Source organism: Momordica charantia, assembly GCF_013281855.1.
Source record: "Momordica charantia cultivar OHB3-1 chromosome 2 unlocalized genomic scaffold, Mcharantia_2.0 BLBB01000002.1, whole genome shotgun sequence".
Taxonomy (NCBI): domain Eukaryota; kingdom Viridiplantae; phylum Streptophyta; class Magnoliopsida; order Cucurbitales; family Cucurbitaceae; genus Momordica; species Momordica charantia.
The window spans coordinates 1,724,262-1,747,500 of record NW_028275160.1 but is presented as its reverse complement, the minus strand read 5'-3'; the positions used below and the strand labels follow the sequence as shown (position 1 = coordinate 1,747,500).

Genomic DNA, 23,239 nt, shown 5'->3' with positions numbered 1-23,239 from the left:
ATATATATATATATATATATATAGATTGAAGCTCAAAATTATATTAAAGATTTGGCATCTTAAATCAATTGAATTTGATGAGTTGGAATACCCTACTATATATTCAGAGACATTGATATGCAATTACATAGTTTGAGTATTATATTGAATGGAAGGACGAAAGTGGGTGAGGCAATTCAACAAGAAAGCCATGAGTGCTACCGAATAAGAAAACACGAACTCAAAAAATATAGCAACTATAATAATAACAATATAATGAGCTGAAATATTAATTTGTTGTTTTCTATTTATGCTTAAGATAATATTATTTTTCCGGATATTGGTTATTTTATTATTATTATTTTTTTTTTTTTAAACGGATATTGGTTGTCTCAATTGTGCTTTACGTTTTGAATTAGTTGAATTTAGAAATATTATTCGACCTAAGTTTTAGTTTTTTTTTTTTTTCTCTCATCTACTTAATTTGTGGTCAGAATTTCATTTTGTTTTAAAGATATGTTTGCTCTCCTAACAATTTCTTAAATTAGTATGTTTTTCACCTTTCTTTCAGGAAAAAACAAGATTTTTCTTTTAGGCATCTTGTTGGATAACTACTTGGTTTTTTATTTTTGAATTTTAAAAATTGATTAAACGCTACTTCCATTTCTTATTTCCTTATCTACTTTTTAAAACTATTTTAAAAATTTAAACCCAAATTTGACATTAAAAAAAAAGACCCCACTTGATTTTTTTGTTTGGTGCCAAATTTTGAAAACTTTCTTTTTTAAAAAACACTCAAATATGTTTTTAAGAATGTGAAAAATCTATTTAAGAAATTGTGGAGAAACAAACATAATTTTAAAAATTAAATGATAATTTTTAAAAATTTGTTTCTATTGATTTAATTTTGGGTAAAATTTTAAATGTTTCTTGAGGAATAGTGAAAAACTTAGTGGAGAAATGGTGAGGAAATTAAGTAAACATAATTTTTTAAAACAAATTATTGTGAAAAGAATAAATTTTGACATAAATTTTGAAAACCCTTGGCAGAGTAGACAGTAAAATGAACACATAGGATAAAAATAGTATTAATAAACTTAATTTTAAGAGAACTGATAAAATTAAAAAAAAATTATCAAATCGAAGTGCACAATTTATTTTGAATTTTTAGTTAGTTACTTTGAATTTAGGAGTGAAAAGCCCCATGAAATAATCTATATATATATACATACGTTGTAGGGGAGGAAATGTGATCACCATCGCACCATCAGAGTAATTGTACTGAAGGGTACTCTAAGGAGAGACTGTCAGTACACAGATCGGAAAGTTGAACTCAATTACATTCAGGTGCCAACCTCCAATTCGTCACTACTCGTTTCAATCCATTCCACCATCTACGCAGCATTGGAGATTTAAAAAGGGAAGGTAGTAAATATTAATACAATCCCTTCAAAATCACGTGATTTGGGAAGGAATTGGTGAGGGATTAATAAGTTTCTAAAGGAGAAAAACTTATTAACTATATGTGAATCTCCAACCCATATTAATTTGAGCATTAGAATGCTTCTTATATCTCATAGGATTTTTCGATTACAAAGAAATTCAAATGATCGTTTTAATAGATATTTTGTGATCAAAGAATATATATGTTTAGAATTTAGATGGAAGGTTATTAAGGGCAGCCATTATGTTGCAAAGCAACCACATTTAATAGTTTGTCGAGCAATGAATGTCAATTTCTATAGAAGAAAGAGGAGCGCGTGTTTGCGTTTAACAGTCTGGCAGTGTACCTGTCCCCTCTGCTTGACCGTTAAATTCTAACTAACAACTCCTGGGCCCACATTCTTTTTATTTTAATTTTAACTTTTTGTGCTTCGAATTATCTGTTAAATTTTTCCCTTTTTTTTCCCTGTAAACGCTAAACAGATTCTTTTCTTACTTGTTTTTTAAATTCCTTTTTCCTGATTAAGTCTTTTTTTTTTAAATTGCTTATTCAAATTTTTTTTAATGTCACGTTGTCCCGATGACAATTTAAACCTAACTTAGAATAAAGTTTAGTTTTAATACTAAGCCACTTTTTTAAAATTAAAAAACAGAGAGAGGGAGAAAGAGAGTAGGGAATGGTCCAATTTTCTATTTCATGGAAACTAAAAACGAAAAATAAAAGACAATAATGTATAGAACATGACACATTTTTATTTACTCAAATGAGTAAATAGAAAAATTCAAGCTAAACTATGGTAATAATTTTAATAATTAGGAAAAGGTTACAACACCCTCCTCTCATCTCCTTGGAGCAAAAAGTGGGGAGGGGTGCTCTGTGTTTGGGCATGTTTGTCCAGGGTGTGTTACCCATGGCCGCATGTCCAAACCATCCTCACCACTCGCTTTCCTTTCATGTCTTTAAAGCTTTCTAGTGTAATTTTCTTGTATCGGGTTTTTGGGGTTGTAGGTGGAATTTGGCCGAGCGGCTTTGGAACTAGGTGTGTATTAGTAAGATATGTAAGCACGCCAAATTTCAAGCCAATCGGAGTTCACACGGGCCCTGTAGGCCACCGAGTGACTCCTCGCCACTTAGGACGTCTACACCTGCCACACCAAAAATGCTTTATAATGTACCTTAGGGGGGACCAAGTAGTCATCAAACCTCCTCCCGACCAAGTGTTGTATACTTTCTTGCAATCAAAGCTTTCTTGCATCCAATGTCTACAATGCTTGTTTTAAAGATGTTTTCAACTGTTTTTCTCTCTCACGTTTTCTAAAACCAATTTTCTCCTAAAACGTGAGCGGAGGCTAGACCCACGACCGAGATTGTCCGCAACTTACAGTTTTTCCCAGCTGACTTGCTCGTTTGAGCTAGAGCAAGTTCCGCACAATCGCTCGAGCTGCTTTGAAAAGGTGCGATTGTGACAAGTGGTATCAGAGCTTAGTTAGCTCTTCGACTCGAAAAAGTCCGGAACCATGTCGGCGACAAAACAACTGAGCAAGTCGCACGTCGACCGACTGGTAGAGATAGAAGAACAACTTCTCTACCTAAGAGAAGTCTGAGATTCCCTCCGTCTGCTGGAGGCGCAAGTTGATGAATTCTCCGAGAAGTTTGGAGAAATAGACGCAGTGAATGCCCGTGTAGACGGGTTGCCGATACAAGATATAGCCATGAGGGTTGAGACCCTAGAAAGCAAAGCTACGTGTCCTGGTAGCTTCGAACGTGGAGATAGTTCCACGAACCCAAACACACAGATAGAAGTACGTATGGGAGAGTTAAACAACTCGCATTCGGCAATGATGCAATTGTTTAACGAAATGACAGAAGACTTCAAAGTAACCATCGACACCCTCCGAGCCGAGATGATTGAAATAAGCACTAGAGTGAACCTAACCATGCGAGCCGTGGGAAATCAGGCTCCCAACCAAGCAAACATGGGGTTCAACAAGTTGAAGGTCCCAGAGCCCAAACCATTCAATGGCAATAGAGACGCAAAAGATCTCGAGAACTTCCTGTTCGACGTAGAACAGTACTTCAAGGCTACGGGGACAACGTCAGAAGAGATGAAAGTGACTTTGGCCACCATGCATCTTACTGATGATGCAAAGCTGTGGTGGAGATCTAAAGTCAACGACATTCAGAATGGTCGATGCACGATCAATAGCTGGGATGATCTGAAGAAAGAATTGAGGGGTCAGTTCTTCCCCGACAATGTCGAGTTCATGGCTAGAAGGAAGCTACGTGAACTCCGACACACTGGAACAATCCGGGACTACGTGAAACAATTCTCTGCCGTGATGCTGGATATTCGCGACATGTCAGAGAAAGACAAGGTGTTCGTCTTTATCGAAGGATTGAAACCGTGGGCCCGAACCAAGCTGTATGAACAAAGGGTACAAGACCTTGCCACCGCCATGGCCTCTGCCGAAAGATTGCTAAACTATAGCAGTGAACCATCCCACCCAAAAAAGAATGTTACAAACCCCACTCGGGGAAACAAGACGTTCAAACCCTTTACCCCAAAGAGTGGGGGAGCTGACAAGAGACCTCAAGGCCCGAATCCCGGTCCTTCCCGAGGACCCTATCCACAAAGTCAAAACGCTCAAAGGCCGATATCATGCTTCTTGCGCAAAGGTCCCCACCGGGTAGCTGAATGCCCACACCGAGCTGCCCTTACTGCCCTTCAAGCATCCGTTCAGTCGTGCAATGAACCTGAAGTTGGAACGGATTGTGAGAAGGAAGAAGACGAAGAAACACTTAGAATGGGGGCGTTAAAATTCCTATCTGCCATTCAAAAGAGGGTCAATGGACCCAAAGGAACGTCCGAAAAGGGGCTTATGTTCGTAGATGCTACGATCAATTGTAACCCTGCAAAGAGCACCATGGTGGATTCGGGTGCAACCCACAACTTCATATCGGAACAGGAAGCCTGCCGACTGAAATTGACTATTGGGAAGGATACGGGTAAGATGAAGGCCGTCAACTCCGAAGCTCTACCCATTGTGGGAGTTTCTAAAAGAGTGACGTTGAAATTAGGGACATGGACAGGCAGTGTCGATTTCGTAGTAGTTCGCATGGACGACTTCGACGTTGTACTGGGGATGGAGTTCCTCATCGAACATAAAGTCATAATGATGCCTCTGGCCAAGTGTATGATTGTCACTAGTAATAGTCCCACTGTGGTCACAGCTAGCATCAAACAACCTGGGGGCATAAGGATGATATCCGCGTTACAGTTGAAGAAAGGCCTCAACCGGGAGGAACCTACCTTTATGGCCATTCCGATGGTCGAACAGCCGGTGGAGACAAGAGATGTCCCACCTGAAATTCAAGTTGTCATGAGAGAGTATGTTGACATAATGCCAGATAGTTTACCGAAGACCTTACCTCCTCGACGAGAGATTGACCACGAAATCGAGCTCATTCCAAGAGCTAAACCTCCAGCAAAGAATGCTTACCGGATGGCTCCACCGGAGTTAGCCGAACTCCGGAAGCAGCTAGATGAGTTGTTAAACGCTGGGTTCATCCACCCAGCTAAAGCTCCCTTCGGAGCCCCTGTGCTGTTTCAGAAAAAGAAGGATGAGACGTTGCGTCTGTGCATTGACTATAGAGCCCTCAACAAAGTCACGGTTCGCAACAAGTATCCCCTCCCAATCATAACCGACCTGTTTGATCAATTACATGGAGCTAAATACTTCACAAAATTGGATCTCAGGTCTGGCTACTTCCAAGTGCGTATTGCAGAAGGTGACGAGCCTAAAACTACTTGTGTGACGAGGTATGGGGCTTTTGAATTCCTCGTGATGCCTTTTGGATTAACGAATGCCCCTGCCACGTTCTGTACTATGATGAATCAGGTCTTTCACGAATATCTCGATCAGTTTGTGGTAGTCTATCTAGACGATATAGTGGTATACAGTCCGACGCTGAAAGAACACCAGATCCATCTCAGGTTGGTCTTCGACAAACTAAGGCAGAATCAGCTATACGTAAAGAAGGAAAAGTGTGCGTTCGCACAAAAGCGGATCACGTTCCTTGGCCACGTGATCGAACAAGGGCAAATCAGTATGGACACAGATAAGGTAAAGGCGATCCAAGAATGGAGAGTCCCTACCTCTGTGACAGAGTTGCATTCCTTTTTAGGGTTGGCCAACTACTACCGACGATTTATCGAAGGATTCTCAAGGAGAGCCACCCCAATGACAGAGTTACTGAAGAAATGAATGACCTGGATGTGGTCGAAGGAAAGTCAGGACGCCTTCGAAGATCTAAAGGCGGCCATGATGAAAGGCTCAGTACTTGGGCTAGCCGACGTGACGAAGCCGTTTGAAGTAGAAACGAATGCTTCAGACTACGCTTTAGGTGGTGTTCTTCTCTAAGACGGTCACCCGATCGCTTACGAAAGTCGCAAGCTGAATAATGCGGAACGACGTTATACCGTATCAGAGAAAGAAATGCTAGCAGTCGTTCACTGCCTCAGGTCTTGGAGGCAGTACTTGTTGGGCTCATATTTTGTGGTAAAGACGGACAACAGTGCAATTTGCCACTTCTTCAATCAGCCTAAGCTAACATCCAAACAGGCCAGGTGGCAGGAATTGTTAGCCGAGTTTGATTTTAAGTTTGAACACAAGGCAGGAAAGTCCAACCAAGCTGCCGACGCTCTTAGCCGTAAAGGAGAACATGCGGCCCTGTGCATGTTAGCCCACATTCACGCCAGCAAAGTGGACGGGTCGATCCGTGACCTCATTAGAGAATATCTTCAAAGAGACCCCTCCGCCCGAACTGTGGTCGAGCTGGCTAAGACCGGGAAGACCCGCCAGTTCTGGGTTGAAGGGGACTTATTATTTACAAGAGGAAACAGACTGTACGTGCCAAGAATGGGAGACCTGAGAAAGAAGCTCCTACATGAATGTCACGATACTCTATGGGCTGGTCACCCGGGGTGGCAACGGACTTGCGCCTTGCTGAAAAAGGGGTACTTTTGGCCAAATATGCGGGAAGATGTGATGCAATACACGAAGACCTGTCTTATCTGTCAGCAAGATAAGGTAGAAATGACTAAAATAGCAGGGTTGCTTGAACCCCTACCAACTCCTACGAGACCATGGGAGAGTGTGTCGCTCAACTTCATCTCTCACTTGCCCAAGGTAGGAGAACATGAAGCCATTCTTGTCGTTATCGATCGATTTTCCAAATATGCAACCTTCATTCCGACTCCCAAGACGTGTTCCGCCGAGCTGACGGCGCAGTTGTTCTTTAAACATATAGTAAAGCTATGGGGAGTTCCGACGAGCATCGTTAGCGACAGGGATGGCCGATTTACAGGAACCTTCTGGACGGAACTTTTTTCTATTCTGGGTTCAAGCTTGAACATTTCCTCGAGTTATCACCCACAGACTGACGGTCAGACAGAGAGATTCAACAGCATGCTTGAGGAATACCTGCGTCACTTCATCGATGCCAGACAAAAGAACTGGGTCCAGCTGTTAGATGTGGCTCAATTCTGTTTTAACGGCCAGACAAGTTCTTCAACAAGAAAGAGCCCCTTTGAGATTGTGTGCGGAAGACAGCCGTCTATGCCACATATTCTTGACCACCCGTATGCGGGGAAAAGTCCTCAAGCCCACAACTTCGCAAAGGAATGGAAGCAGACGACAGAAATTGCTCGAGCATATTTGGAGAAAGCTTCCAAGCATATGAAGAAATGGGCCGACCGCAAGAGACGCCCTCTCGAATTTCGAGTAGGCGACAAAGTTCTTATCAAGCTGAGGCCAGAACAGATTCGTTTTCGAGGACGCAAAGACCAGAGACTCGTGAGAAAGTACGAGGGACCCGTGGAAGTCGTTAAGAAGGTGGGGAGTGTCTCGTATAAGGTGGTGTTACCAGCTTGGATGAAGATTCACCCGGTGATCCATGTGAACAATTTAAAACCTTACCACCCCGACCTTGAGGATGACGAACGCAATGCTGTGGTGCGGCCCGCCATCGACTTCAAACGGAAGGAAGACAAAGAAGCGGAAGAGATCCTTGCAGAGAGAACCAGAAAGGTGGGGAGACCCGTTCGAAAAGTTCGAGAATTCCTCATCAAATGGAAGGACCTACCTGATGCAGAGACCAGCTGGGAACGAGAAGAAGACCTTGAAGCCTGGAAGACGAAGATCGAGGACTTCAAGCTGCAGCAGTTGACAGGGACGTCAACCGTTTAAGTGGGGGAGAATGTTGTGGGCATGCTTGTCCAGGGTGTGTTACCCATGGCCGCATGTCCAAACCATCCTCACCACTCGCTTTCCTTTCATGTCTTTAAAGCTTTCTAGTGTAATTTTCTTGTATCGGGTTTTTGGGGTTGTAGGTGGAATTTGGCCGAGCGGCTTTGGAACTAGGTGTGTATTAGTAAGATATGTAAGCACGCCAAATTTCAAGCCAATCGGAGTTCACACGGGCCCTGTAGGCCACCGAGTGACTCCTCGCCACTTAGGACGTCTACCCCTGCCACACCAAAAATGCCTTATAATGTACCTTAGGGGGGACCAAGTAGTCATCAAACCTCCCCCCGACCAAGTGTTGTATACTTTTTTGCAATCATATTTTCTTGCATCCGATGTCTACAATGCTTGTTTTAAAGATGTTTTCAATTGTTTTTCTCTCTCACGTTTTCTAAAACCAATTTTCTCCTAAAACGTGAGCGGAGGCTAGACCCACGACCGAGATTGTCCGCAACTTACAGTTTTTCCCGGCTGACTTGCTCGTTTGAGCTAGAGCAAGTGCCGCACAATCGCTCGAGCTGCTTTGAAAAGGTGCGATTGTGACACTCTGCGGCCTTCTCCGACCTCCTCTCCTTTGCCTTGTGAATCGTGTGCATTTTCTTTCAGTCAATTTTTTCAAAAGGTATTTCTTTCTGTTTTGTTTCGATTCTTTTGTAGTTTTTTTTTTTAAGAAGTAGGTATCATGAATCAAAATATAATAGGGACAAGAAGTAGGTAGCATGGATCAAAATATAATAGGGACATCTTTTACTGTTGTTGGAGATGATTTCTAGAGAGGATCCTTCTTCTCCATTGTTTTCTATGATGACAAACGATGGTCGGGTGTTGAGGATCTCCCTGCTGGATTTTGATAGTATTGTTGCGGCTGACAAAATAAAAGTCAATATTGTTAAGTATGGTTCGTGACTTCATCATCTAGAAGTTTTAAAGAGTTATTAGGTACATAATTGGAGAGAGTGCCCACCTACAATTTATTGAGATGACTCTTAGTCTTCGTTGCATCTTTATTTAGAGAATTTCTATGGTCCAAGGGTAAGGAAGATGGAGCAAAAGGTGGGCGGCTGAAGAAGTGCATCGGCCATCGACTCAAACACAATTTTGGAATCTAGGGAGACTATTAGTCTTAATTGTATTAAGATCCGTGACCAACGTGATTTGAGAAATTTGTCTAATCCTTTTTTACCTATCATTATAGAGAATAAGATAATTTTGGAGATAATTATTTCTTTTCAAATTGTGAATATGTGCGCCATGATGGACAAGTACCTCCATTAATTGAGGATTCTCTCCCAACATCATGAGGTTGAGAATATTGTAATTTTAAGAAAAGTGGGCTAAAATTTGTTATATTTCCCATTATTTTAACAAGCAAGCTATTTTATTGGCAAAACTATTTCTGATCGTTTCTCTGTCCTTTAAGATAATTGTTTTCGTCCTTCGTGGATTGTGATGGTGACGCATGATCATCATTCTTCTACGTAACCTTCAGTGGTTCTGTTTTAATCTAATGGAGTGTTTTTTTTTTTGTTCCAAAAAAAATTAATAAGGAAATATGTAAAATTGAAGCCGTGCATATATATTTTATAAAAATAATAATTCAATGGGGTACGAAAAATGTTACAATATAACAACTAAACATTATTTATTGACATTCGGTGTCATTAAATGTCTCAAGTTGAGAAACGTGACTTCTGGAATTTCTCTGGAAGAAATAGTCGTGTTTGTCTAACCCTTTATTGGAGTTTTGTTTGTTTGTTTTTTTTTTTTTTAAATTTGCTTCTCCTTGCTATTTTCAAACCATCTCTCCTGCCGTAATGGTAATAATTTAATGGGTAAAATATATATTTTACTCCTGTAATTCAATGTTAGGTTTCTATTTGGTTTCTAATTGGAACAAGTGACAGTTTGGGTTTGGGTGGGAGTAATTGATGCTTTGGCCATTCAATTGACTCCTTGCAACTTTAACGAGTTTATGAAGAGAAGGGGTACTCACCCTTTTTTTTTTTGCAGAATAAAAAAGACATATGGTAGAATCGTAATCATAGAATACGATCCTAATCGAAATGCATACATTTGTCTCATATACTATAGAAATGCATACATTTGTCTCATATACTGTAGGGATGGTGAGAAAAGACATATTTTACGTTCTAGAGAGACTATAATTTGAGATACTATTGTTTCTGGTTTCAAGAAAAAATAGTTTCAGTTGCTTTCTTGGGTAAAAGCTTGATTTCCGACTTTTAGAAAATAGTTCTAAAAAATCTCTCGAGTTAAACTTCCACTAGAAATGTTAATGAAATGCTTACGTGACTTGATGAGTTGTATATTTATTTAATTTATATTACTTTTAACATATTTGTGTATTTTTTTTTAATTTTCTCTCTCTCTTCCCCTTTTTCCTCCTCTCTCTCTTTCTCTCTTCGGTTCTTCCCTCGTGTAGACCTCTGGTCCCCCTCCTCCTCCCAATTCTACCTACCATCTTCATCGAAGACCTTCGACCAACACCACTCACCAAAATTAAAAATAGAAAAAAAAACATAATTATGTTAAAAGTAATATAAAATTAAATAAATATCAAGCGACCATTCGGTTAGTATTTCTAGTAGAAGTTTAACCCCAAAAATCTTTTTATAACTATTTTTCAAAAGTGGGAAACTAAACTATCACTTTTTGAAATTTATAAACCAACTAAAAACCTATTTTCAAATTCACGGATTAAAATTAATATAATTTATGAACACACCAAGTATTTATTAATCCAATAAGTCGTACGTATTTAAAGTTGGACCATAATTATAATCTGAAACTAGGATTATTAAAAAAAAAAGTTAACAAAAAAGAAAAACCCTGGTGATTATGTGAGTGATTTTTCCACCTTACTATATTATTATATATTTTATAATTAAAAAAAAATTCAAAAAAGAAAAACATTTCTGGGTCATCTTTTCAGGTCGTGCGAACCCAACTAGACTAGACGTACAAGTAACAAGAGTAGCGAAATTACTCGCATGGTGAAATTTTTCCATAATAAGATCATTGATTCCAACTGAATTGTTATTTCCTTCTCATTAATAATGATTACTGCACTTTTGCTATTCCTTCTCACGATTTTGCTCGCTCAGGCTTTCACTCCCTCCTAACTAGTTCTCTTCGTGGTAGCTTTCCTGAAAACGAAATCGGATGAAAACAAAATCTTTCTAGAACGTGAACAAGTCCCTGGCGACAGGTTGAGACTGCACTTGGCACGAAATGTGAATCTCAAGTTGTTGCCAGGAAGAAAAATATCGATTGGATTTTGGAAACTTTCCCATGCAGTTGTGACTTGTGCTATTGCCGCCTGACCAAACATCGACGCATTTTTTTGTGAATTTGTTGGATTTCTATTTTAACTTCGTGCTGACGTGTTGGGGCAAGAAGGGAAGCGAAAATGTCTTGATATTGTCCGTTTTAGTTTCATCCAAAATGCCTCATACTAATCGAAATAATATAATTGTCTTTTTTTATATTTCATGAATTACCCATTTCCCTAACTAACATAGAACTTTGTTTGTGCAGATCCAACAACCCCAGCCTCAAATATTATTATTGGAACAAACAAAAACAAAATAATAATAATAATAATAATGAGATATAGAATTTGGTGAATTGTGTTGTGAAATGTGTTAATGTGGTAGATTAAATGGAGTGGCGTGCGGCGTGGGGAGGGATTTATCATTTATTGACTTGACTTGGCAGTCTGCTCAAATCAGACTTTGGACCCAAAATAAATGCCTCTTTTTAGTCAATAAATAATTCAAATTGTTTATTCCGCCTGTGGTTTGAAAATTTTGTTAATAATTGGAATGAACTTTTAATTAGTGTAGCACCAGTTAAAGGCACTTTGTTCCTTATGAGGTGGAAAGCTAAATCCCACGTCTTCGTATTTATTTAATTATTATACTAAAAAAATGAATGCACCTAACGAACTGAAAAGAAACAGAAGACGGCGAAGAGAGAAAAAGGAAGACGGCAAATGGGAAAGACGGTGACCAATTTGTTGCGTCTGAAACCAAAACGTTGAACGCGTTTCCCTTCCCACAGTTTCACTTCCACTGAATCCAATCCCCATCCCCTCAATCTTTCCATTAAAATCCCCCCAATTTCACAACCCACCCATCAATAATCGCAATCTTAAGCTTCACTTCAACCATGGTGATCCAAATCCAGATCCGTCAGGTTTGGGATTTCAATCTGGAATACGAATTCAGCCTCATCGCTCAACTCAACCATCGATTCCCTTTCGTTTCCATGGATACGGAGTTTCCCGGCGTCGTCCTCCGCCCTGGCCCTGCCGCCGATCCATCTCGCCGACGCCCCTCCGACCACTACCGTCTCCTCAAGTCAAACGTCGACGTTTTGAACCTTATCCAGGTCGGCCTCACCCTCTCCGACGCCCACGGTAACCTCCCCACTCTCGGTACCCCCAACGCCTTCATTTGGGAGTTCAACTTCAGGGATTTCGACTTGGCCCGTGACGCCCACGCTCCCGATTCCATCGACCTCTTGAAACGCCAGGGGATCGACTTCCAACGGAACGCCAAGGACGGCGTCGACTCGGCCCGGTTCGCCCACTTGCTCATGTCATCCGGTCTTCTCTGTAACGACTCCGTCAGCTGGGTCACGTTTCACAGCGCCTACGATTTCGGGTACCTGGTCAAGATCCTCACCCGCCGGAACTTGCCGGCTCGCCTCCACGACTTCTTGAAAATTCTCAGGCTCTTTTTCGGAAACAAAGTTTACGACGTCAAGCACATGATGCGGTTCTGTGATTCCCTCTACGGCGGCTTGGACCGGGTCGCCAAGACCCTTGAGCTGGACCGCGCGGTTGGGAAGTGCCACCAGGCCGGTTCTGATAGCCTGCTGACCTGGCATGCCTTTCAGAAAATGAGGTATGTGTATTTTGTAAAGGATGGGCCGGAGAAGCACGCCGGCGTCTTGTATGGATTAGAGCCACTGGTGTATTAAACAAATATATACTTTTTTTTTTATCAAAATTCAATTTATTATTATTAACAAATGTTTTTATATTTCAATTTATTCTTTAATGAACAACAAGACAAGAACACCCAAATTAGAAAGACAAATTTAGGATTTTGAGTTGATTGTTCAGATTTGATTTGACTGTGGAAAACATAAGTTTGACCTTTGAATTCTAATGCAATTAGTATTTAGTAGCTCCCATATAAAGTGAACGACCATTTCTTCCTCTTTTTCTTTTAAATAAATAGCAAAAGTTTAGATATTTTCTAAAAAATAGAAATAAGATATATAAATTGTTGCTACAAAAATTATTTTTAAAAATAAAAATTAACAAAGACATATACCCTAAATTATTATAAAGATTCGAAAAATTAAAAAATCGTTACTCTACAAAATAAATATATAAAATACACACTTTTTATTTGGTTTTGGGCTTTGAAGCATTTGACATCTAGAGGGCCGTGACAATAGTTCTAGTCCATCCACTTCTTACTGGGCTTTCTGGAAGCCCATCATAATTCATGGACCACGAAAACAAATCAGAAACAGCTGAAGGTTGGATCGGTCCATTAAGTACGGGAAAGATATTATTTATGGGCTTCTAAGTAGGGAGTTGAACTTTGAGCTTTGGGCCGAGGCCTGTAGTCCATCGCCACTAGAAATTCTTTTACATTTTCCATTTTATTACATATGTATGGAGTATTTTTAATCAAGTTATTATTCTTAATAACCATTAAAAAAGGATGACTTGGAAAATAAAATTTTATTTTCCGTTATCCTCCAAAAAAAAATAAAAAAAATTCCGGAAATGTTACCTGTTAGCCAATATAATAGCACCTTTTGGATGGGTCATTTTTTACCATAGTCAGATAAATTATTATAGTTTTAAGTCAAACCCCGATAGTTAAAATACTTATTGTCTTACCTTAAAATTTAAGTGTATTGTACTTCTAACAAAAAGAAAGTGTATCCTACCCAATAAAAAATTGAAGTCTATTTAGTAATTTTAAATTGAAGATAAAAAAAAATGAACGAAATATGCTTTTTTTAAGATAGATCATATATAATTAACTCACTGACATAATTTAGCTAACTTGAACTTAGCTCATGTGGTTTAAGACACCTATCTCGGACCAATAGATCGTGAGATTCTCATATGTGTGTTGTATTGAAAAAAAAACCCTCATTAACATAATTTGGTCAAAGTTTTTTTTTTTACCAAATAATTCGGTCAATTTAAACTTAACTCAAGTGGCTAAGGTATTTATCTCCATCCAAAAAGTTATGAGTTTTAATTCCCATGTCCGTTGAATTAAAAAAAAAAACTCACCAATACAGTTTAGCTAAAAAAATATTATCAGGTTTATTGTGATTTTTTTTTTAAGTTAAAGCAAACATTATGGATACAAAATTTATCTAGTAAAAAATAGTTGAGAGTAAGTTAACTCATGTAGTAATATTTTTGTTTAAATCCCTTTTTTTGTCCCAAAATTTTCAGGTATGTTTCATTCTCATTCCTAACTTTATAAAAATAGTCAATTATTCAGTTTCAAACTTTTAAACTGTGAAGAACTTGGAAGAATCTCGAAACTGGTGACGACAGACGATTAAGCTTGAAGAGAATATCTGGCCTCTAACGTTCCGGATAAAATTCTCTCTCTCTTTGATTTTGTGGGATTCTCATTCTGGTTTCCTACCGCCCAAATTCATAGGGCATGTCTCATCCAATAGATACCACCCTCTGATTTCCTGATAATGGCCTCTCTAATTTGCTTTTCGTCTTGTTTCATTTCCTCTCCTGCTTCCTTTGCTGATGGAAATTTCAGATTTCACTTGAAATCTCCCAATCGATCTCCAAAATTCAATTCGGAACGATTCAGATTTAGGGTGAAAGCCCTTAAAGAGAAAACGGGCGAAATCGAACGCCCATCTCCAGATGAAGTTACCAAGAAGTACGGACTCGAAGCTGGTCTCTGGAAGGTACCTTTCTCCTGTCATTGCTGCTTCGTTTTCCTCTCCATCTTTCTGCTATCAAGTTTATTACAACTTAGAAGAGATTCCTATTCCTTGTTATATGGTGGCATAGGTTTCAAGTACATTGGTTTGATACCATCCATTTTCTCTATGAAGGCAGCAAAAATTTCCTTCCATTTATGAAACCATAATATATGCTGCTCAACTGTTCATTTTTTCTTTCAGAATTCCCAATGCTCTGTTATGGCTTCAAATTGTATCACGATCTGAATTTCAGTGTAGAGAATCGAATTGGGTTAAAAATAGTTTACAATAATTATGTATTCACGATTAGTATCTCTTCACAATCTGATATTAGCAAACAAGAAAGCAAATTAAACCCAATCAAAGGATCTTTCATTTAACTTGGAGGGTGAGAGGTTTCTTTATCCTTGGCTCATTACATGGGGATAGGAAAGATACTTATTTTCTTCCTACCTGGAGATATGCCTTGTTTGATGTTATGAAAAACATGCTGTTCATCCTTTTCTGGTTACAGCAAATGAAAATTTCTTGTTTGTGCTGCAGATATTTAGCTCAAAGGAGGAGGGAGAGGGCGATGTTGGGAAAGGCAAATCAAAGGGTGAGCAGGCAAAAGAGCTGCTTGCAAAATATGGAGGTGCATATTTAGCCACCTCCATAACTCTCTCCCTCATCTCCTTCTCTCTGTGCTATGCACTCATCAGTGCCGGTATCGATGTTCAAGCTCTTCTGCAGAAGGTAATAACATTCACGAATAGGCGAATCACTTTGTTCTTGATCAAATATGTTCACAATGGAGATTTGAAAAAATTTTCAGGTAGGAATTTCGGCTAATGAGACTGGAGAGAAAGTTGGGACGTTTGCTTTGGCATACGCAGCGCATAAAGCAGCTTCTCCAATAAGGTTTCCTCCAACAGTAGCCCTCACTCCAATTGTTGCAAGTTGGATAGGGAAAAAGGTTGAGAAACAGGAATAGCATAATGGAGAGTTCTGAACATTGGTTCGGTTCAAATTATCTGCTAGAATTTTGTTTCAAATCATCTGATAATGGATATTGGTCTAAATCCCATACAGATTACACATTAATGAATTATAAAGTATCCATCATTTCTACTCTTGGCTAATAGGTTTATAAATGGAGCACTTGACGTGTCTAATCAACTTCTCATTCCGCCTGTCACTCTGAATATATATTGTTTTCAACCATTAAATTGAACCATTTTGCAAACTTCGGAAATGAAATGATCAGTCTACCTAAATCTTAGAAACCAAAAAATCACCACAAAAAGGAGGGGGTCCAGCTTAAACTCAGGCTCAAATGAATGTCCTGCTATTCATTTTATGAAACAAAGAATTGTACAATGCAGAAATGACTATCTTATTTACTACACATTTTTGTACTACAACTGTACACGGGCGCCCTTCCCACCAGTTTCCTCTCTATCCTTTTGGGTAGAGGCGCTTCTCTATGAACTTTCATGGAGGACAGTCTCGACCTGAGATCATCGGTTCCAGTCCTTGGGGCTAATTACGGATCACCAGGATCATACATCATACACATTCTTGCACAATTGTAGCATCGATCATCAGATTTATCAGAACAGATTCCTTTTCAGTTTCAGCTACTAGTAGGATTAATAGAAGGCATATCAGTTGTGTTATTCGGGGGATTCTGGGTTTGGGGTGTGCTGACATTGGCAATGCTGTAATCTTCATGAAATGTACCCAGTTCATTCCACTCAACGCCAGCTACATAGATGGGTCAAGGACAAGGTAGGCAATGCAGGATCACTTTATACAATGATAAGGTAAAAAGTTTAAACAATTAAGAAGGCGGATAGATTTATATCGAGAGGATACGTTCAGATCTCCAAATGTCTGTGATACTAACATCAGCATCAGACAAGAGCCAGTAATCAGCATCACTCTGAATAAGAAACGAAGATATTAGATGCTTGAAGACATTATTACTCTGTTCTTAATAAAATATATTACATCTTAAATTTAAATAAACCATACGATGAACTCGAAACATTCTACCTCTCCGAAGAATAATAGGTGATAATTGACAACAAAAACTCTCTAACTATTCAATTCAAGTAGTTACGGGTTTCATAACTAAACTATCCTTTCCCCATTTGAAATGCTTCATTTCATAATTTCATCCTCGGACAATATTACGGAAAAACTAACTTGTTGCTAGTGCTGTTAATTTCTATTTCGATCAATTAATTCCTTCTCTTTTTTTTTTTTTTCCATAGAGATTGCATTTTCTAACAGCTTCCAAAATAATTCTATAAATTAGACTCACTTCACAGGGGGAACAATTTTCATGCTGCCATGCACGAGGTCCCCAGATGGAACCAGCCGATTCTTGAAAGAAACTAACTTGTTGCTTGTGCTTTTATTTTCTCCCTATCCCAGTCAACCGATGGTTGTTTATAGGTATAGCATCTTTCTTGTATTAGCCCGCCTCCCCTCCCTCCCCCCCAAAGTTTATTTTGAAAAATTAGACTTACATCTACAACCGAGGGAACAATTTTCATAATTCCACCCACGAAGTCCTGGGAAGCATTTAGATCGCAGCACATTCTGTGTACATCTTGCTCTCGCGTTTCAATTTCCTTCCCCCTGCTATCATCTGTTATCATCGTTGTTGCGGGTGTTTCATTAAACCCTGAACTTGACGGCAAGCTTGGGGGCACTTCAACGCCATTTATCTCCTCAAACTTCTCTTCAAACTGACTGCAAAATGGAATCATAATTTTAGGTATAGCATGAAAAGGAGGATATGTGAATACATACTTGATACTGGGCCGTTCCAATTCCTAGTACTGTTTTCATCATTATGCCCATAGATAGTGGTATATGGTTCTGTACACAATCCAACATTCCTCAACAACAGGAAGAAATGTTACCTGACAAGGTAAACATCAATGGGGCCCATGGTGCTTCTGAGGACTATCCTGTACCTCCTTTGGGGGTAGTCAACGGCCTGGTAGATGATAGGAAATGTGATTGGAAGATAAAATACAAGAATGTGTACTTTTCTCATCAAGCTTCTACGATTAATTACCTCATCGGGATCTGGGACTTCTAAAGTGGTTCCATGGGGAGCTTTAATAGCTATGAGAGTTTCATTCTGGTAGATGCAAAATATAGACGGAACAATTAGAAACGGAGCAGCATTCTATATTCATAAATCCAAATTAATTGCCAATCATTTCCTTGTGTGATAAACTAACCTGGAAACAAGGCAAACCCTTGATGTCTTCCTCGGTTACAAAAAGCCACCTAACAATTAAATAAGGAATACAACTTTAAAATTTTCAAGAAAAAATGAAAAACATTAAGAAGGTGAATCTTGGTGAATATAATAATATTGCCTTTGGTTGTTATCATCTTCACTGAGGTCCCTTAATCTTTCCTGCATCTCTCTGCAATTATAAGAAGTCTTGGAATGATAACAGGGGCACAAATTTTCCATTCAATGACTGAATTAAGGACTCGTTTAACAACCTTATTTGTTCATCTAATCCACGCTCCTCCATGGAAAGGTTCTCTACTTCTGCCTGCATATGTGCAAGTATCAGCTGGGAAACAAATATTTTCACCAAGAGAAACTTCCCAACGTGAAGAATGAGATTGAGATAGAATGTGGTCATCATGTTAATGAAAAGTGATATAGCTGATAAATAAGCACAGCCCCACTTGAAGCTGAAAGATTAATGAGTGGACAACCAATGACATTAGCATGTAGATGAAGTAAAGTTACTTGCTTTCTAGCAAATTTCATGCTAGCATTCCATCCAACAACCACAATTTTGTTCTTTTTGATAAAATAAAATCTTATTTCACATTAAGATCAAATAGCAGCAGTAGACTTAGTCACCAACACCTCCAAAGTAAACTGAGAAAGACAGTCAAAATTTCCTGTTTTTGAATACCTGTAGACCAGCATAATTGTCATCAACGTCCCCTGGCCTTGAGACATCAAGCCCCCTAATCAATCAATTATTCCAGAATAAGTAGATTCACAGGAAATATAGTTCTATTTAATAATAAGCTGAGAAACTCAAAAGAATGTATGAGATAATACATACTTCCACTGAATTCTGTTCTTAAGCTTCTTTTCTATGAGACCAATTCCTTCGAGGACATTTGTTATATCATATATTCGTCTTTTTTGTACCTATTAGTATTAGAGCACACAAAAGTGTCAACTAATTGAGCTTCATAATAGAAGCCTATAATGGTCTAGAAGCAAAGTAACCTCCAATGTGTCGGCTGCTTTATTTAGATCAAGAATACCATCTTCTGCTTGTTTGATCAGATTAATAAACTTTTTTGTTAAGAGACCTAAATGAAAATGAATAAAATTATGAACATATGCTAATAGAAAATATAAGACAGTTACAACAAAGTCACCAGGAGTAACAATAAGTTACCAAGAGAACTATCATAACGGCATGGGCCAGCTGGTGTAAGATTGTTTGCAGAAGGTGAACCTGAAACTTAAACATTTGCTCATTAATCTATTATCCTTGTGAATGAAAGAAAGAAAGAAGTTGAAAGATCTTCTAACAAACTAATAATACAATCTCTCTATGCAAAAGAGGTTCATTTTCCTCACTCGGAAAATGAGAATGGGAGGAGGGCACATGTATACATTGCAATTTTAACTTAAAACGGACGGTACAGGCTCCAGAGACAAAAAAAAACATCTATGATATACTACTTACCAACATTTGACATCGGAGTCTGTGGCCCTGATCTACTGCATTTGGTTAGCCTTGATTTGTTCCCCTTTCCACCTTTCACAGATACAGGTGTTTGATGGGGACTACTAACTACCTCAGTAAATCTAGGACCGGCTGCTCTATCAGTGGACTCGGCTTCATAATCTGCTACCTCACTCTTCCGCTTTAATTGCTGACAGACAGGATCCAAGATTTCAAACATAGCAACATATGCAACTAAGTAATTGCATTGATACATAAATTAAGGTGACTCATTTCAAACAAGAAAATGATTACTCTCCAAGAGGTGTAATAATGGAGGAAATATAGTGCCTTTTATACAGGGGGAAAGAAAATTATTTGGTTAATTACTTTACAAACCAAAAAGACAAAAATACAAAAATACAGCACCTACCACAAAGACTATAGGTCTAGAAAATTTGATAGGATTGCTATTAGGATAGATTAGGGATATTATTAGAGTACTGAGGGTACCCTAGTAATTAGGGAATTTGTTAGGTAAAGTTGTTATAAATACAGGGAAGGTGTAAGAATGGAGGTAGGCAATTGGTAGTATGATTTAGGCTTGAGTAGGAATACTCAAGAGAGGGGAGAGTCCAAGTACCTCGAATTACTTGGGTAATATTGTAGTTATTCTATCTTTTATATTTCAATACATTGTTGGTGTTCGGATTCTATCAAAATTTTAATCTTTATCTATCTTATCTATATCAAATAGAGGATACAAGATGAAGGGGGAGATGAGGAAAAAACATGAGAATAATAAATAGAGGATAAAAGATGAAACAAAAATGTCATGAAGATTTTTCAGAAATTAGTAGGAAGCGTTTTAGTTTTACTGTTTTGTTCTCCCAGACCCGTTAACCGCTATGTTCTCATTAGCTCAACTTTTCTTTGATTTTGATAGTTTTTTTTTTTTTTAAGAAAAAAAGGATCATCTTTTCATCTAGAATTATGGCAGAGTTTTCTTGAAATCTTGAAAATCTCCATTTTCATGTGTTCCCCAGGTATGGAAACTCAAAATTTTCTAGTAAAACTTGAATTAATAATAAAAAACCCAAATAGGTAGCTAATAGGGATAAAAACTCTGAAACCACCTAGCCAAGTCCAAGACCTGCTCAAGCACTAGAGGTCACAGTCCACACATTCTCTCATCCATATCACAGTTGCCTCCTTGTTCGCTTATGATTCTTAAAAGCATATCATTTCAATGAAGGACGTGAGTAACGTCATCAGTATTTAAAGTTTTAAGGAAATAGGAAAAATATATACATGCGCACACATTCATGTGCAACAGTATAATCTCTATCACATGTTTAAAAGCTACTGAGCAATTTATGCTGAAAATGTTCATTCATTTCCTGGCAAACTCTTTTAGTATAGTCATGAGCCATAACCTCTAAGATTTGCCCTGATTTCTTTTCTTTATGGATGTCTATGTCTTGGCAGAAATCCCTCAAGTTTTCACTTTTCATTTGCTAACATGTCGTATGTGGGAGGATGTGCCAAAGACAAAAAGGTTTAGTTATCTGAAAAGAAAATTGTAACTGGACATGGAGGGTGGTTCCTTTTTGTTCATATATCAGCATAAGTTACACTTCAGAGATTTTAGAAATATGATGAATGTGAAGTAAAGGTTGCAGAAACAAATTGTTTACAGGGTACAGAAATTCATGGACCTCAAGATGAGATCGTTCGAAAAAAGACAAAGAACCTCAAATGAAAAGCCCTAGTTTAGTGAGAAAAAACTCAAATAAATAAACTACCATTCTTCCTTTCTTTATTGGAGGGTACTAGTTTGAGATATCCAGCTATCCAAACGATACACATCCTTTGATATTGAAATCAAGATAACATGCATGGAAAACTTTGTCCAAAGAATATGGAATGTTGACCACAAGGCAATGACCTAACGTCAAGAATCTGAGTTGTTCAAACCATGCATAACAGCATAAGTACTAAACTTAACTAACTTCTCAGAATAATCATACATCACAATGACAGAAACCTTCGCTTGATGAAAGTAGCCTATTAGAGATGCAGCTCATTAGAGAATTGAACGAGCACCTACAACCAAGAGGAACGGAATGTTGACCACCAGGCGAAACTTTCTTACTGACCTATTTGACCACTTGACAACAACTATTTTGGTGATGTCCTAAGACTGAATAGATCATCACACAATAACACAACTCAATTAGATCAAGTCAGCTAAAATTGTTATCCCTCAAGGTAGTTTCCTTCCGGTATCAATTGTTTCTATCAGGCACGGGCAATGTACTATAATTATAATTGAGAACTTACTATTGAACAAACACATCCTTTGCCAATGCCAAGAATTTAGCATATTTTCTCGAGCAAAGTAATGAGAAACTAATTTCACATGTATCATCTACCAGGATCAATATTCTAAGTTTGTGACTATCAACTCATTGCTGGCACGGTGTCGACCAGCTTGGCGGCCATTAGATTTTGTTGACAACAATAATCTTTCAAGCGCATAAAGACTGAACTGAAAAACAGTACATCATCTACTATTCTAGATTGAGGATGTAAACAATCTATTACTGTTGCATTGCACCTGTGCAACGTACCAATTACCAAAAGAACCAGGTGCAATGCAGTGAAAATAGGCTTGCTCGGTGAGAATTAAGAAGCTCTGAGAGAGAACAAGTATAGTGATCCACGAATACTCGGGTTGAGAATGCAAGGAGACCGAGATACTCAATACACTTTTCTAGGTACAGAAGAAAGACACGAATTGAAGGTGATAACCGCCTAATTCACCTAATCCAGTCACGCAAAATACCCTAGAAAAAGAAAGCAACCGAAATTGAGCTGAAATTCAAGGTCTTCTCAGTGCAGTATTCAAAAGGCACAGTCTCAATCTCATCATAACCAAATCACCGAAACTAATTACTCTCACTAATCTCAGTCTCAGCTACTTCGATTATAGAGATCTGGTAAAAACCTACTAACCACGCAGAGTTCGATTATAGACTAAAACCACAAACATAAAGCTCACTAAAACAGGAGAGTGATACAGAAGTAATTTACGTAAATATGAATGTAAAAGAAGAGGAAAATAAACTGACCGGAGATTTGACTACGATGGCGTCCGGTTCGTGATCGGAGAGTCGAGGCTCGGAGGCGAAGCGGTGATAGTCCCCAGGAGATGCAAATGGTGGTTTCATAGAAGAGAAGGGGAGGTGGCGCTTGAGAGAGTGCATGATCTGGTCAGAGGGGAGTCCAGAGGAGTTGGGAGCTCGAGAACCCGACATGGAGCAGCGTTGGAGGAGAGGGTGAGCAAAGATCGAGTGACCTCGCTGTTGTTGAGGATTTGGGTTTGAAGGTCAGAGAAAGAGAGGGAAAATGGAGGGAGTTTGGGGTTTTACTTTTAGGTGCAATTGGGGAAAATTGGTAGAAATTCAACAGAACCCGAATTCGGAGAAGAAGAAGAAGAAGAAGAAGGAGATGGAGGAGATCTGGGTATTCGGATGTTCAGAAACTGGAGAAAACCCAGAGAGAGAATCAAGAGAGAGAGAGAGAGAGAAGAGCAGAAAACGAGGGAAGGTTGAAACGAAGGAGGGAACTTGGTTCGGATATAGATGTGGAGGGAAGCGCTTATTAGAAAAATAAATAAATAATAAAAATTAGTTAAAAGAATAAAAATACGCAACCCAACAAGAAAAATAACAGGAAAAAAATACGCCGCCCTTCTTTAAGATATCCGT

The 23,239-nt window shown here is 38.6% G+C and overlaps 3 protein-coding genes and 1 pseudogene across 4 annotated transcripts; 3 read left to right on the top strand and 1 right to left on the bottom strand.

Moving 5' to 3' along the window:
- The first annotated feature begins 3,135 nt into the window (after window positions 1-3,135).
- Window positions 3,136-5,688, top strand: LOC148212638 (uncharacterized). Its single transcript, XM_088120898.1, has one exon. The coding sequence runs from the start codon at window positions 3,136-3,138 to the stop codon at window positions 5,686-5,688; it is 2,553 nt and encodes an 850-aa protein (XP_087977024.1).
- A 5,991-nt stretch (window positions 5,689-11,679) lies between these two features.
- LOC148212637 (putative CCR4-associated factor 1 homolog 9 pseudogene) lies at window positions 11,680-12,803 on the top strand (annotated as a pseudogene).
- A 1,503-nt stretch (window positions 12,804-14,306) lies between these two features.
- Window positions 14,307-15,858, top strand: LOC111020570 (FAM210B-like protein). Its single transcript, XM_022297260.2, has 3 exons — window positions 14,307-14,730; window positions 15,292-15,483; window positions 15,563-15,858. Exons 1-3 carry the CDS (start codon window positions 14,506-14,508, stop codon window positions 15,719-15,721), a joined length of 576 nt encoding a protein of 191 aa, XP_022152952.1. The 5' UTR covers window positions 14,307-14,505; the 3' UTR covers window positions 15,722-15,858.
- Window positions 15,859-16,059: 201 nt separating this feature from the next.
- E2F1 (E2F transcription factor 1) lies at window positions 16,060-23,121 on the bottom strand. 2 transcript variants are annotated; one of them, XM_022297258.2, is made up of 14 exons: window positions 22,601-23,121; window positions 19,488-19,677; window positions 19,194-19,259; window positions 19,019-19,104; window positions 18,849-18,937; window positions 18,693-18,747; window positions 18,265-18,317; window positions 18,132-18,182; window positions 17,991-18,039; window positions 17,822-17,887; window positions 17,664-17,740; window positions 17,265-17,490; window positions 16,606-16,672; window positions 16,060-16,494 (listed from the first exon to the last, which is right to left on the bottom strand). In XM_022297258.2, the coding sequence occupies exons 1-14, from the start codon at window positions 22,784-22,786 to the stop codon at window positions 16,364-16,366; spliced, it is 1,392 nt and encodes a 463-aa protein (XP_022152950.1). In that variant the 5' UTR covers window positions 22,787-23,121; the 3' UTR covers window positions 16,060-16,363. The 2 variants fall into 2 exon arrangements, with proteins under 2 accessions (XP_022152950.1, XP_022152951.1); XM_022297259.2 differs by having other exon boundaries at window positions 19,194-19,253; window positions 22,601-23,120.
- Window positions 23,122-23,239: the final 118 nt, after the last annotated feature.